The 13,714-nt window shown below is 45.8% G+C and overlaps 1 protein-coding gene across 3 annotated transcripts in view; it reads left to right on the top strand.

Moving 5' to 3' along the window:
* ctnna2 (catenin (cadherin-associated protein), alpha 2) overlaps positions 1-2,635 on the top strand; it is a gene marked incomplete at its 5' end in the record, with an annotated part of 572,500 nt that extends 569,865 nt beyond the window's left edge. For all 3 annotated transcript variants that reach the window (XM_083764543.1, XM_083764544.1, XM_083764542.1), the window contains one exon: positions 2,028-2,635. In XM_083764543.1, coding sequence (XP_083620669.1) covers positions 2,028-2,315 — 288 coding nt within the window. In that variant the 3' untranslated portion in view covers positions 2,316-2,635. The remainder of the gene's footprint in view (positions 1-2,027) is intronic.
* Between the last annotated feature and the right edge of the window lie 11,079 nt (positions 2,636-13,714).

The following is a 13,714-nucleotide window of genomic DNA, read 5'->3' as shown; positions in this document are numbered from 1 at the left end:
TATTTCATAAAGACAAATGCTTGGCCTTCCATTTCTATTCTGTCAAATTGACACAATTTCAATATGTTTTGGCTATTATCTCTGAAACGGAACGTCCAATCTATACTTAGAGTTTAAAGCTTGTTGGATGCGTGACTTTGAGCGCATTTGATTGGCGGGCCAGTCAAAATTGCATCGCTGGCCGGAAGTGGCCTGAGTTTGAGTATCACAGAATGCCAGCTCGAGATCTATACAAGGCTCCAGTGCAGCTTTCCAACGATGAAGCACTGGGCCCTAGTGGTAAGAAGGGCGACTGCAGGCGGACCCGTGGAGTTATGACTAGGAAACCCTGTGCAGCTGGGCTTTAACATTGAGCGCCCGTTTGCACTTCCGCATTTTGGACACCAAATTTGGTGTCCAAATCGAGATAAAAAAACGCGGAAGTAGATGGTTCTTCCGGGTGCTTCAAAACGCCACTGAGCAACTTCCACTGAAATTAATAGCGGGGGGGGGGGGGGGGGGCTATCGCTCCGGTTCAGTCTCTATCCTTTTAATACTCTATAGTCTATATGGGTCTATAGCTTTGAGAAGCAGCACACCTTGGAAAGGGAAAGTATCATGAAGGAGTTTGTGTATAGTGTGCCTATAACTTGCTGCATTGTGCAATATGTGTGGCCCCTATAAGCATGTGGATTTGTGACAACAAGCAGTTTTTAAAAAACAAGCCAGCTCTCCCCTCCCCTCCCCTCCTCTCCACTAAACCTCTATACTCCTGCAGCCAAAGTGAGTCTAATCAAATTGCTTAGCTTTTTCTACCAGCCGAGGCTCTTTGCGTTACTGTTATCACGTCAAATGAAGAGGTAAGCAGTTTAAATGTATATCTGGTAATTAAAGTGCTTATTGGAGGAGTCGTGGAAAATGACCGTTCTGCCAAAGTGCAGTTGGAACTGATGTTGTGCCTGGAGGATCTCTGCCATAACGCAGCGGTGTGGGAGAGCTAGGGCCAGAGGGGGAGCAGGTTTTACAGAGCGAGGGAGGTGCCAGGATGCCAACCAATTTGGCAGGAGCTCGGGGAGGAGAGGAGAGGAGAGGAGAGGAGAGGAGAGGAGAGGAGAGGAGAGGAGAGGAGAGGAGAGGAGAGGAGAGGAGAGGAGAGGAGAGGAGGGGAGGTGAGGGGAGGGGAGGGGAGGGGAGGGGAGGGGAGAGGAGGGGAGAGGAGGGGAGAGGAGGGGAGAGGAGAGGAGAGGAGAGGAGGATTTAAAAAAGAAAGAAAGAATAAAAAAGCTTGTGAAAGGACGATCGACAACATCAAGGACATTCAGAGAGTGTCTTAACCACTTTAGGACTGACACCAGATTCTATACAAAATGTATTCTAAATCCTGACATGCTGCAGTTTTCTATGTCAGTGGTTCTCAAACTGTTTCATGTCAAGGACACCCCAAAAATTTTCATGACGTTTAAAAAAAATAGCAGATCTACAAGCTCGTAGCGTGGCACTCGGCGCCGCGCTACGAGGTTGTAGATCTGCTATTTTTCAATAGCTATAAAGTTTAAAAAAATGGTTGCAGTGGATAAACGCTATACGGCGACACAGATGTGTTCCAGGTCTTAATGGATTAACAACTTTGAACCTGTATCATTATGGAGAACACATTCACCCAAAAGGAAATACTCAGCTATTTTTGAATCACGGCATAGAACTTTAAAGTGGTGCTTTATCCTTATCAAAAAGTAAGCTTCCTCCTTTTTTTTAGGTCGATATTTCCACTGCTTGCAAAGATGTTACAGCAGTAACAGGCAGCGTGCATTGTTTTGAAACCAGCTATTTTTGGAATGATATTTGCACATAATGTGCATTGCCTTGATGTCTGTCTCCACCCCCCTCTCTCTCTCCCCCGCCCCCCCTCTCTCCCTCCCTCTCTCTTCCCCTCCCTCTCTCCCTCAACCTCCCCCCCCCTCTCTCGCTCTCTCTGTCTCCCCCCGCCCCCCTCCCTCTCTCTCCCCTGCCCCTCCCTCTCCCCCCCCCCCCCCCCCCCCCCCCATCAGCTGGACAGTGCCACGTCCCTCATCCAGGCGGCCAAGAACCTGATGAATGCGGTGGTGCTGACGGTGAAGGCCTCGTACGTGGCCTCCACCAAGTACCAGAAGGTGTACGGCACGGCGGCCGTCAACTCGCCCGTGGTGTCGTGGCGGATGAAGGCGCCAGAGAAGAAGCCGCTGGTGAAGCGTGAGAAGCCAGAGGAGTGCCAGACGCGCGTCCGCCGAGGCTCCCAGAAGAAGCACATCTCGCCCGTGCAGGCGCTCAGCGAGTTCAAGGCCATGGACTCCTTCTAAACGGGACAAAAAGAGAGAGAGAGACGGCGAGGTCAAAACGCCCCGACTGACATCGGCACCTGTCGGTCTCGCGGGACCGACCGACCGACCGACATCTTGTGAGACCGACTGACTTCACGCGAGACCGACCGACCGACCGACATCTCGCAATGTCGGTCTGCGTTTTGACCTTGCTCCCGAGACCGATCGACATTCCCGCGAGAACGACCGACATCACACGAGACCGACCGACATCACGAGAGACCGACCGACATCACATGAGACCGGCGGACATCTCGTGAGACCGACGGACATCACGCGAGACCGACTGACAACTCGCAATGCCGGTCGGCGCTTTGACCTCACACCTAGACCGACCGACCGACCGACATTGCGAGATGTCGGTCCTGTGGGATGTCGGTCGTTCTCGGGATGTCGGTCGCTCGGTGCGTTTTGACCTCGCTCCGAGACCTTACCGACCAACCGACCCGACATCTCGCAATGTCGGTGTGCGTTTTTGACCTCGCTCCAACCTAAAAAAAAAAAAAACGCCACGTGAAACAAAACACGACGACGAAAATTCAAAGAAAGTTTTGAAAACTATACCCCCTTTTTTCCTTTGTGTTAAACCCTGCCGGCCGCCGCCTCCATCCAATGGCCCCGTGTGTTGGGCTCGGTGACACCTCAGGAGGACCTCCAGTATACCTGCTAACTGCCACACATATATAAATATATATATATATTTAACGGCTCCCGTGAACTCTCCAGACCTGGTCTTAACGGGCAGAGCCATGCAGCAAAAACATGCCTGACACTATTTATTTGTTCTTATTGTAGCTTAAAAACATGTGAGAGCCAAAATGTGTGACAGCTAAAAAAATGAAACTACTTTTGAGAAGGGAGGGAGATAGACTGGGAGGGAGGGAGGGAGGGAGGGGGGGGGGGATAAAATAAAAATAAAAATACATAAAATAAAAACAAAAAGGAACATATCAGAGGACAGACGAGTGGCCATTGTGATATTATAATAATAATAATTTGTGGCAGTCAATATTCTAGCTATTATCATTACTGTGCTACTGAATGGCTGCTTGTATTACACATCTTAAAGTGTCTGAGTGAATGGTATACACCGTAGAGGAATTACACTACAAGGGGAACCGTGCCCATTATTTGGTACAGTATGCTCCCTCTTGATATTATATTTTTCATTTTGTTTGAATGTTAAACCTGTAGTGCTAGGAAATAAGTTATGTTTAATAAGATACCTTGGAAGTGTGTCGACATCCAAGTAATACTATGTTTCCCTGTTCCTATGATGATGATAATGATGATGATAATAAAGCCATATATGGTGTTTTCCTACAAAGCACACTTATATGGTTCTATTGCAGTGGTTTTCAACCGGTGGTCCTTGAGGCGGTTCCAGGTGGTCCCCCAGCTATAAATGATGGAGAGTTGGTAAGCGAGTTGGAGACTTATATCTTTAACTCTTGAGAGCGTAAAATTAAACCAAATGTTGGTTTCATTTTATGCGTTTAAGAGTTAGAAGAATTATTATTTTGACTGACGTTTGCCTGTTATCTCTCCTAATGGTATACCACATCAATACAGCATGGAAATGTGGAACAAGAATCTTATCCAACGATAATAAGTTAAGTTAATAAAAGTTGTTGTGTCTGAGAGGCTAAATGTCATCAAAATGGTGGTTCCGTGGCTCAAAATGCTGAATGAATAATGGGCCTTGACATGAAAAGGGTTGAAAACCACTGGTCTATTGTATTGCCTTTAAAAAAATACATTTATTTAAAGATTAAAGACCTGACGGCAACCTTGGTTGAATGTTATGTAGAGTGTAATTATAGACACAGAGAGGTTTGAGTAGTTTGTGGTTTGCTGAAAGACTAGAATCCCTGCGTACGGTTTATCTTTATATTCACCCTTCTCTAATAAAGCCCTCAACTTGACCCTCAATGCTCTGTGTGTCTTTCTTTAACCCAAAACCCGCCAGGATTCATTAACACATTCACTGTCATTCACGCCATATTTGTTTTCTAAGTGGGGATCCCCGGAACTTCCAGACCCACAGGAACACGCCCAGGGTGCCAGCCCGGTTCTGTCGAGCCGCCCCACGTCCGAAATGGCGAGTTACTGTGTGGGGGAATTAGCATTTAGCAGACACCTCTCCCTCTCTCTCTCTCTCTCCCTCCCTCTCTCCCTCCCTCTCTCCCCCTCTCCCCTCCCTCTCTCTCTCTCTCTGTAATTAGCAGGCAACAGTGCAACACTATCTCTCTCTCTCTGTTTCTAGCACAACAGCGCCACTTTTGCTCCTACTGGTACTCTAAACATAGTGACATAGGATTGGACATAGGGACATTGCTGTTCCTTAGAGTGTTTGCACCACTCAAAAAAAATCACCTGCACGGAATTCATTGACAGGAAGTAGGCTATAGCTCATAACTTGTCTACGGTGGATTTTTATGAAACAAACACTTTGCTGACAGAAAGAGGATAATTGACCTATGAGCCCCTCCCCAAACTGCTATGGTCCAATCACAGCTAAGCATAACATGGGTTAGACAAACCTCTCCACCAATAGTTTTCCTATATGATAAAACAGAAATGCCACGGACATATTATTCCAGTGCATATATACGGCAGGCCTTGTTGACGGAGATTTGGAAGAGATTTTGAAGGTCTCGTTCCAAAAATGAACCAGTATTTAAAAATCCATGATATTTACATTGGAATGAATGAGCCCGGCTGGAAAGTGTCCAAGTGGGAGAGGCCGGGTCTTAGCTATAGGTGAATTCAAGCTGGTGAGTTTAACGTTGTTTACTACAATCTGATAGGCCTTTTCTGTTTGGATGATTGGGCTGTCAATGGGGGAACCTCAGCTACTGTATTTACCACCTGGCTGGCAAGATGGCCGCAGTGTGCATATGGTCAATAATTGTTATGGAAAAGTATTGTTAAGTACTGTTATTAGTCCATTAATATATACCATATTTACTTTTACACTATCAGTCCTCTGGCCTTAAGATTCTTGGGCTATGTCCAACCGCTCCAATGACTGGGCCGTGTGTATGTCTACAGTCTATACGTCCATCCGTATGTCCATCTGTTTAGAGTACACAAACAGCTGCAATATGGCAGGCTGAGCTAAAGTGGCACTGTTGTGCAGCCTGAAGGGGCCATCCAGCGGTGTTGTTGAGTAGCCTGCACCGCTCAGTTCACACAGGTGTGATTTATTTATTTATTTTTAGTGCTGTGCAGCCACACAATGTGAAACCGCCGTATACTGTTGTTGTGTTCCCTTTGTCTGTCTGTAGGATTCATGTGTGTTGCACTGCGTGAAAAGAGGAGTTAACGGGTAATTATGGGCACCAGATTTGCCCATAAACCTCAAGTTTAGCAGGCATATATACAGTTAATATACGGTAATATAACAATAAACTATTCTGCAGGCCTCAACGTTTCATGCATGCTGACGCTGAGAGTGTACAATGGGTCCATTTGGTATCCATTTGTACACTCAGAGTGATCGCTGCAAAACAGTCCTCCGGTGACGTTCAGGACTAGGTCACATCACAGCCCATATTATGGGGATGATCTTTATGTCATTTCCAAGACCGTCTTCACCAGTTGAAATAATAATAATATAGCTTATTCTGGGCCAGATCTGACTAGTTATGATAGTGATTCAACGGATGGAATTCAATGGCCCAAACCACACCAAAGGGTCGAGAAGGTTTTAGCGTTAACTCCTTGCAACCGTTTGGACCCAAGGAGTTGCATGGTGACCCTTTGGTGTGGTTAGGGCTTTAGAGTGCATGGGCAGAATTTATGTTGATTGAAATCAGGTGGCTATAGGACTTTTTACTGTCAAATACAGTCGGTCTGTGTTGTATAAAGTACCACGATCGTTCGTTCGTGTAATTTGGACATCAGCCAAGAAGTGGTATCATCGTCCAGTTAAATTAGGCCGCTGACTACATGTGGTGATTCGAAGGTTGGGCATTAATCCATGATGTGTTCAACAATCTGTGGTTTTCCTCATTCGCACAGATCATTGGCAGACACTCCAATCATGTGCAGGTAGAGTTCGGTCTTAGCTCCGTGGCAAGTCGCACCCAGGAGGGTTGGTTGAAGGAGAGTTGATGAACTTCCTCAACGTGGATGTGGATTTGGACCATTGGTTGTTCCAGCAGTCAAGGATCCATCCAGGGTGTGGAGGGCTCGTGGTAAGGAGCCTCCTAGCCTCGGTGGAGAAGTGTTTGCGTTTGAGTCTCTGGTTCAGAAGGCGGGGGAATCAGGCTTGTTGGCTCAGTTTCAAGGTCAAGAAGTTTCGACAGAGCTCTGGAGGTGGGATGCCAGACAGTATGCCAATCGATGTGCCAATACCACGCTCAACATCAACCTCGACGGCACCAATGTCAGGCATGATCCCAATCCCAAGTACCTTGGTGTCACACTTGACAGAAGCCTCACCTTCAAGACACACATCCAACAGTACCTTGATGAATTACATACAGTATAGAGTATAAACACTTTGTCAACAGCATAGCATCCACAACACCAGAAGGAAATTAATCCCTAGTGTTGGCAGGGTTATAGTGCCATTGTGTGTAGAAAAGAATACCAGCACTCACGTTGTATCCTGGAAGGATTAAAGCTTTATTTTGTTTCACCCCAGCAGCAAACAACAGTAAGGACTTTCGGCCTGAGAGCCTTCTTCAGTGTGAATCTAAAGAACCCATCATAATTTTGCTGTTACAGAGTTTTTCTCTACTAGCCTTGGCGTGTATATATGATTGAGATTTGAGAGATCCCTTTGTGGGGCAAGTGTATACAATACTATACCACAATGTGTTGTGAACTTGTGTACAGATTAAAACAAAATACAGAACACAACAGATGTACAGGGCTTCAGGGGTTATTCGATTAATAGTCGAGTTCATATTTGCAGCCCTATACATACGTATGCGCCTGACTCGACTATTAAAATATATGACACCTCTGATGTGCTTCACCTCATCTCTCCCCTAAGCTGTTATAGCTGAACCTATGAATTAGCAGTACTGTACGACGGTCCCAGTGGCATATTATATATGGCAGTGAACAGGATAGCGCGCCAGCTGCTTGGGTATGATTTGTCGTAGCCTTAGGCGTGTGTCGGTGTCAGGTGCCTTTCCCGACGCTGAGAATGCCGGGGAGCCGACCCAGCCATCTGTGCCGAGGGGAAGGCAACAGCACGAGGACGGATCCTTTATAGCTCCTGTTGCTTTTTAGCTGCATTTAATCCGTTTGGACCTCAACGACGCGTCTGTGTCGCCTTATAGCTTTTAACCACATTAACCGTTATATTTTTTTTAACTTTAGCTGTTGAAAAAATAGCAGATCTACAAGCTCGAGCTTGTAGATCTACATTTTTTTTCTTTGTGAAACTGTGCATGCGCAAATCTTTGAATGTAATTATATTCTTTCGCATGCATGCAGTGAACGTTTTTAACTCAAATATGAATATGTTTAACTCAAATATTATTTGCAGATGGTCTGTAGGCCAAATTATAGCCTATACAGATAATTCTGTGGTTCCTTGACATGAAAATAAGTTTCAGGAAACTGTCATTTGGAAGACATATTTTTTCTAGAATCTGGTTTCAGGCCTTAATGGTTTAACCCATATAGGCCTGACGTCGACCTTTTTAAAATGTCTTCTAAATCATGAAAGTTTTCTTAAATACCTACAGTATGTTCAATCAATATTTCATGTCAAGGACCCCCAACATTATATGTAATTGGTTGCCAAACCCCATTTGAAATGTTTTTGTTCCGGGACACCCCCCCCCCCCCCCCCCCCAGAAATTAGTTAAAAACATTCACTCTGAAATAATATAATATTCAAAGATTTGAGGCACATTTTCACGATTTTTCAAAAATAGCCAAAGTATAACATAATCCTTGGAACACCAAAAGGGGCTCCCCGTACAGAATGGTTTAATAGACCGCGAGCAGAAGGGAAGAGCAGGATGTGCGTGCTAGTGCGAGAGTGTTGAGTGCAAGAGAGGTTCCTGGGTCACCCAATGATCTCAGCTATGAACATCAGCAGAACAACAGCTTTCGGAAACGGGCCTCATTGCTTGACTTGTAGCCGACAACCGAAAACCCTTGATCCCTTATCCGAAAGATATGGCAGTAAATAAACCGATTTCTCTATTTATTTATTTTAAACATTTCACCAGATGGCACCTTAATGAGACCAAGCTGTCACCGCTTAAATTACATGGAGCGCAAGGGGGGAGAGAGAGAGATAGCTCGCTCCTCTGGAAATTTGAACAAGGTCATAATAAAGTTGTCGACAGTATACGTACTCATCCAAAATGGCCGAAGAAACGGCCCTGATTTATGGTCGTCTGTAATGAAATGGAAAGAGAGATGAGTGACCTCTGCTGAGCCCCAAGCTTCAGCCAATCGGAAGGAGAATTATATTAGCCACCAGGGATGTGAAAGAGTGATTTCCCCTTTGATCATCATGTCCGACTGTAATCGTCCTTACAACTATTAACACCTTCATCGTTATCTTCCAGGGGGTGTGTGTGTGAAGTAGGGGCTCGTCTGCCATAGAGTCTATATTTACCCACCGTGCGACACCAGGGGTGTGTTTTCGTAGATCCAGGGTGATAGAGCAGGGGTACTCAACGTTTTTGGCTGGGGACCCCCGGAAATGCTTTGGCCATGTCTCGCAAACTCTTCATTTCCATTTTCCAGCCATTCAGTTGCAAAACCCCCCCTCCAAAACCACACCCCTTTATATATATAATTTTTTCGCCCGCCCCCCCCCCCCCCAGAATAATTTGGCGACCCCCCGAGGGGTCGCAACCCATGGGTAGAGAACCCCTGTGATAGAGCAGTGCTTTCCAAACTTTTTCATGTCAAGTACCCCCAAATCGACATTTATTAGGCCCCCATTTAGGCCGCAAGTTGCTACATTGAGCGTTGCGAAGTTCGGGAGAGCCGACTCAGCCCCGTCCGAGTTGTAACCCGATATTGGACAGAATAGTAAAATAATGTCAAACCCGAATTCAACCATCCCGAACCAGCCACGGTGAAATAGCACTTCCGTACTAGTGAAAGCTACGCCTCCGTCTCGGTCAAATAAGTAGTCGTGTAATATGTTATTAATCAGGTTGCCTAGACGCGTGTGTACGGAATTGCAATTCCGTGCTATTTCAACGTATTTCTGTGAGGGGTGGGGTTGATCCGTTTTGTATTTCTGTCCATCGGTGGATTGAAATAGACAATGCCATTTCTCGTCTCAATTAATAATCCCAAATGACTTCCCCAGAAATGAAGTGCGTAATTAATATTCATTAATATAAAAAGAGAATAATGTGGGGGATTGTATTCTTTGCCCTTCATTACTTCTTAATATTTCTGATTATATTACTACTGGCCCGTGCAGTTTGGACTGGAGGCATCGCTCCAGGACACTCTCTCGCTTTGGGCTAGATATATTTCTGCACTATGAAAGTCTGGTTGGTTACACAATACCACTTAATTATTTGTGCACCAATCCCCCCCCCCCCCCCCTCCTTTCCCCTTCACAATGACAAAATGCTCTGCTAAAGCAGCTCATTCATATTTGCCTTTTAAATAGTGTACACAGACTATTGAAACATCCAGTTGAAAATAACAATAGCTATAGAAGAAAACTGTTCAAGGACATTTTGTTCCCCTATATTTTGTATTGAATGTGGGTATTTGAAAATGGGTGTTTTTCTAACTGAACACGCTATAAAGTAAATAAGTTTGTTTATTTGTTAGGCCCAAAAAATAGTGTTTATTGTCATGATTTGTCAGGAGCCGACCGGCTTTGTCCGAGGGTTAAAGGGTAAGACAGCTTTTTTTTTTTGAGGTTTGGGTTGTGTAGTTACCTTGCCATGATGTAACTGGACAAAGACATTAAAAAAAATGCTCCAGTGATTAGAAATTGATAATTCAAAATATGCTCCTCATTGACTTACATTGTACGCTGAAACAGCTCTCAAAGTCACTATTTTAGTACGTAAACAAACACAAACAAAGTTGATTCAGACAATATAGATTATAGAGCATCACCAAAGCTCGTGTGGTTTTATTTTTTAATAAAAATGTTAACTTCCTGTTGATTTTACTATTTGAAGATCCGGATCCATGAGTTTTGGTGATGCTCTATATCTAAAGCCCTAACACACCAAAGGTTGACCCTAGTGATTCAATGGCCCAAACTACACCAAAGGTTGACCCTAGTGATTCAATGGCCCAAACTACACCAAAGGTTGACCCTAGTGATTCAATGGCCCAAACTACACCAAAGGGTTGAGATCCAGAGCATTAAAACTCTGATTGCCCGGGGTTATTTAATCCATTAAATCAGAGCGCCCAAGCCATTTATAGCAGCGGAGCACTTTTACCGACGGACCGGATGTTAACCCAGATGTGGATGTAGCAGCTAAACAACGGGAGGTAAAGATCTTTTCTTAGAATTGGACGGGCTAAACAGGGGGGTTGGGGGGATCATTTTTGATGACGTCCCACTGTTACGCAACATCGAGTATTGCGCAACAGGCGCTCCTAGGCTGTGGAGCGATGCGATCAGTTTTCATATCAATAAACTTTTGTCTTTTGGATCAATCTTAGTCCCGGGGCGCTGGGTGTTACTAATAGGACGGTGAACTTGGTCCTGGGCGATTGGGGTCGTACTTTGGACCCCAGGAGTTGCATGGTGACCCTTTGGTGTGGTTGGGGCTTTAAGTGAGAACCATGTATAAACCCTTTATGGGTTTCTTTTCTCACCTGTACATGTTTTTTTTTGCCTTTTTGTACTGTTTATTTTGCGGGGGGGGGGGGGAATATACAGTATAAGGCTATATAAATATATTTTCTTATGCACCTCACATAAATCCCGGTTGAGCTAATCCAATAGGCTAAAACTGCTAATTAGGCTGTTTTGCTATCTTGCTAAAAGCGCTGCATTGCCAAGACAGACTTTAGAAGTTAATTCCCAGTCAGACTCTCACAGCAGTCCACTGTCACATCAGAGCCCGAGCCCGATTCTGTCTAATTGAATAATGACCATGGCTCTGCATAGTGACAGCATGTACCTCCACCGCAAGGTCAGTACACTCAGTGCACTGGCAGCCTCACGCAGAGCAGCCGAGTGAGAGCCCAGCATCAGCACCGCTGTGATCACTGCAGGAGAGCTGGGGCTATCGCCCAAAATCACTATCAATCTTCCTGCACAGCTTTCATTCAGCTCCTGCCCCTTTTTTTACCCGTCTGTAAAACAACTGCCCTCTCCAGACCACGAATGCAGCTTTTTACTATGGTGAAAGAAATTGCATATGATATGATATGATATAGTACTTTATTGTCAGTTTGCACTGAAATTAGTTTTGCGACCCAGCGGCCTTGTATGCAACACATATACAAACATTTGACATAATACACAAAAAGAAAATACAGTTAAGGGCAGAAAGCAATGTCCACAGCTCAGTCTAGTCCTGGCCAAAATCCTGATTAAGCCTCAGAGTCGACTGATGGACAAAATACCTCTTCAGTCTGACCTTATTGTATGCTGGAACACCATGGGCTCCATTTTCGTCTACGCGTTGTGAGCTATTTTCGCTTGTAGATCTGCCATTTTCACTATTTTTGTACTTAAGGGATTTCAACCCCCTGCCTCTCTAACACTCTCTGCACGTCCGTTCCTGCAGGTACAAAGTATATCTGTGGTGGAGAGTACTTTTTACGGTATCCCCGATAATCTCGGGTTTGGCGGGTTAGGGTACTAATTTAAACCTTCGTGTTCCTCGTTTCTGGCGGACTCCGTGTTAAAACAAAACCACTACATTTCAGACGAATATATTTCAATGATTTTCTCCACTATTGACTTTGGCTTTTGTTTTACTGTACTGTAGATACATTTTTATTTCCAGTAAGACACCCTGAGGGCGAGAAGCGAAAAAAAGGGCGAGCTCACGCTGAAACAACAGGTCTGGGAATGCCCTATATGAGGACTGCCCATAGATTCGAAGTCCCGTTAGTCCGAACATGCGGAAAGGTTGTCAAACATGCGCTGCTGGTTGGCGAACATGCGCTGCTGTTTGGTGAACATGCGCTGCTGGTTGGTGAACATGCGCTGCTGGTTGGCGAACATGCGATGCAGGTTGGCGAACATGCGCTGTGTTGGTGGTGAACATGCGCTGTGTTGGTGGTGAACATGCGCTGTTGGTTGGTGAACATGCGCTGTGTTGGTGGCGAACATGCGATGCAGGTTGGTGAACATGCGCTGTGTTGGTGGTGAACATGCGCTGTTGGTTGGTGAACATGTGCTGCGTTGGTTGGTGAACATGCGCTGTGTTGGTCGGTGAACATGTGCTGCTGGTTGGCGAACATGAGCTGTGTTGGTCGGTGAACATGTGCTGCTGGTTGGCGAACATGCGCTGTGTTGGTTGGTGAACATGCGCTGTTGGTTGGCAAACATGCGCTGTGTTGGTCGGTGAACATGTGCTGCTGGTTGGTGAACATGCGCTGCTGGTTGGCGAACATGCGCTGTTGGTCGGTGAACATGCGATGCAGGTTGGCGAACATGCGCTGTGTTGGTGGTGAACATGCGCTGTTGGTTGGTGAACATGTGCTGCGTTGGTTGGTGAACATGCGCTGTGTTGGTCGGTGAACATGCGCTGTTGGTTGGCAAACATGCACTGTGTTGGTCGGTGAACATGTGCTGCTGGTTGGCGAACATGCGCTGTGTTGGTTGGTGAACATGCGCTGTTGGTTGGCAAACATGCGCTGTGTTGGTTGGTGAACATGTGCTGCTGGTTGGCGAACATGCACTGTGTTGGTTGGCGAACATGCGCTGTGTTGGTCGGTGAACATGCGCTGTGTTGGTCGGTGAACATGTGCTGCTGGTTGGCGAACATGCGCTGTGTTGGTCGGTGAACATGCGCTGTTGGTTGGCAAACATGCGCTGTGTTGGTCGGTGAACATGTGCTGTGTTGGTCGGTGAACATGCGCTGTGTTGGTCGGTGAACATGCGCTGTGTTGGTTGGCGAACATGAGCTGCTCCCGTGCTTGTGGTTATTTTTAGGGATAGGGTTAGAGATAGGGTTACTAATTTCGGAACAATGGGAGGTCGGAACAATGACACGTTACCCGGTATATGGACCTTTGTTTTTCTCCTTTTTTTAATTGACGTTTTCGGGCCAGGTATAGGGCGTAAAATATGTGCAGACCAGACGGGGCCTCGGGACAGCCCAGTTAGGGCCCAGGTATAGGGTCAGGCCTTAATTTAAGACAGGTATCAGTTGAAAGGGAGACATCAAAGACGAAGGACAGGTGGGGGAGGATCAATATATGGAATGTCAGAACAGGTC

Source organism: Protomyctophum parallelum (assembly GCF_964188405.1).
Source record: "Protomyctophum parallelum genome assembly, chromosome: 5".
Taxonomy (NCBI): domain Eukaryota; kingdom Metazoa; phylum Chordata; class Actinopteri; order Myctophiformes; family Myctophidae; genus Protomyctophum; species Protomyctophum parallelum.
Note: the sequence above shows the minus strand (reverse complement) of the source record. Positions and strands in the feature narration are given on the sequence as shown.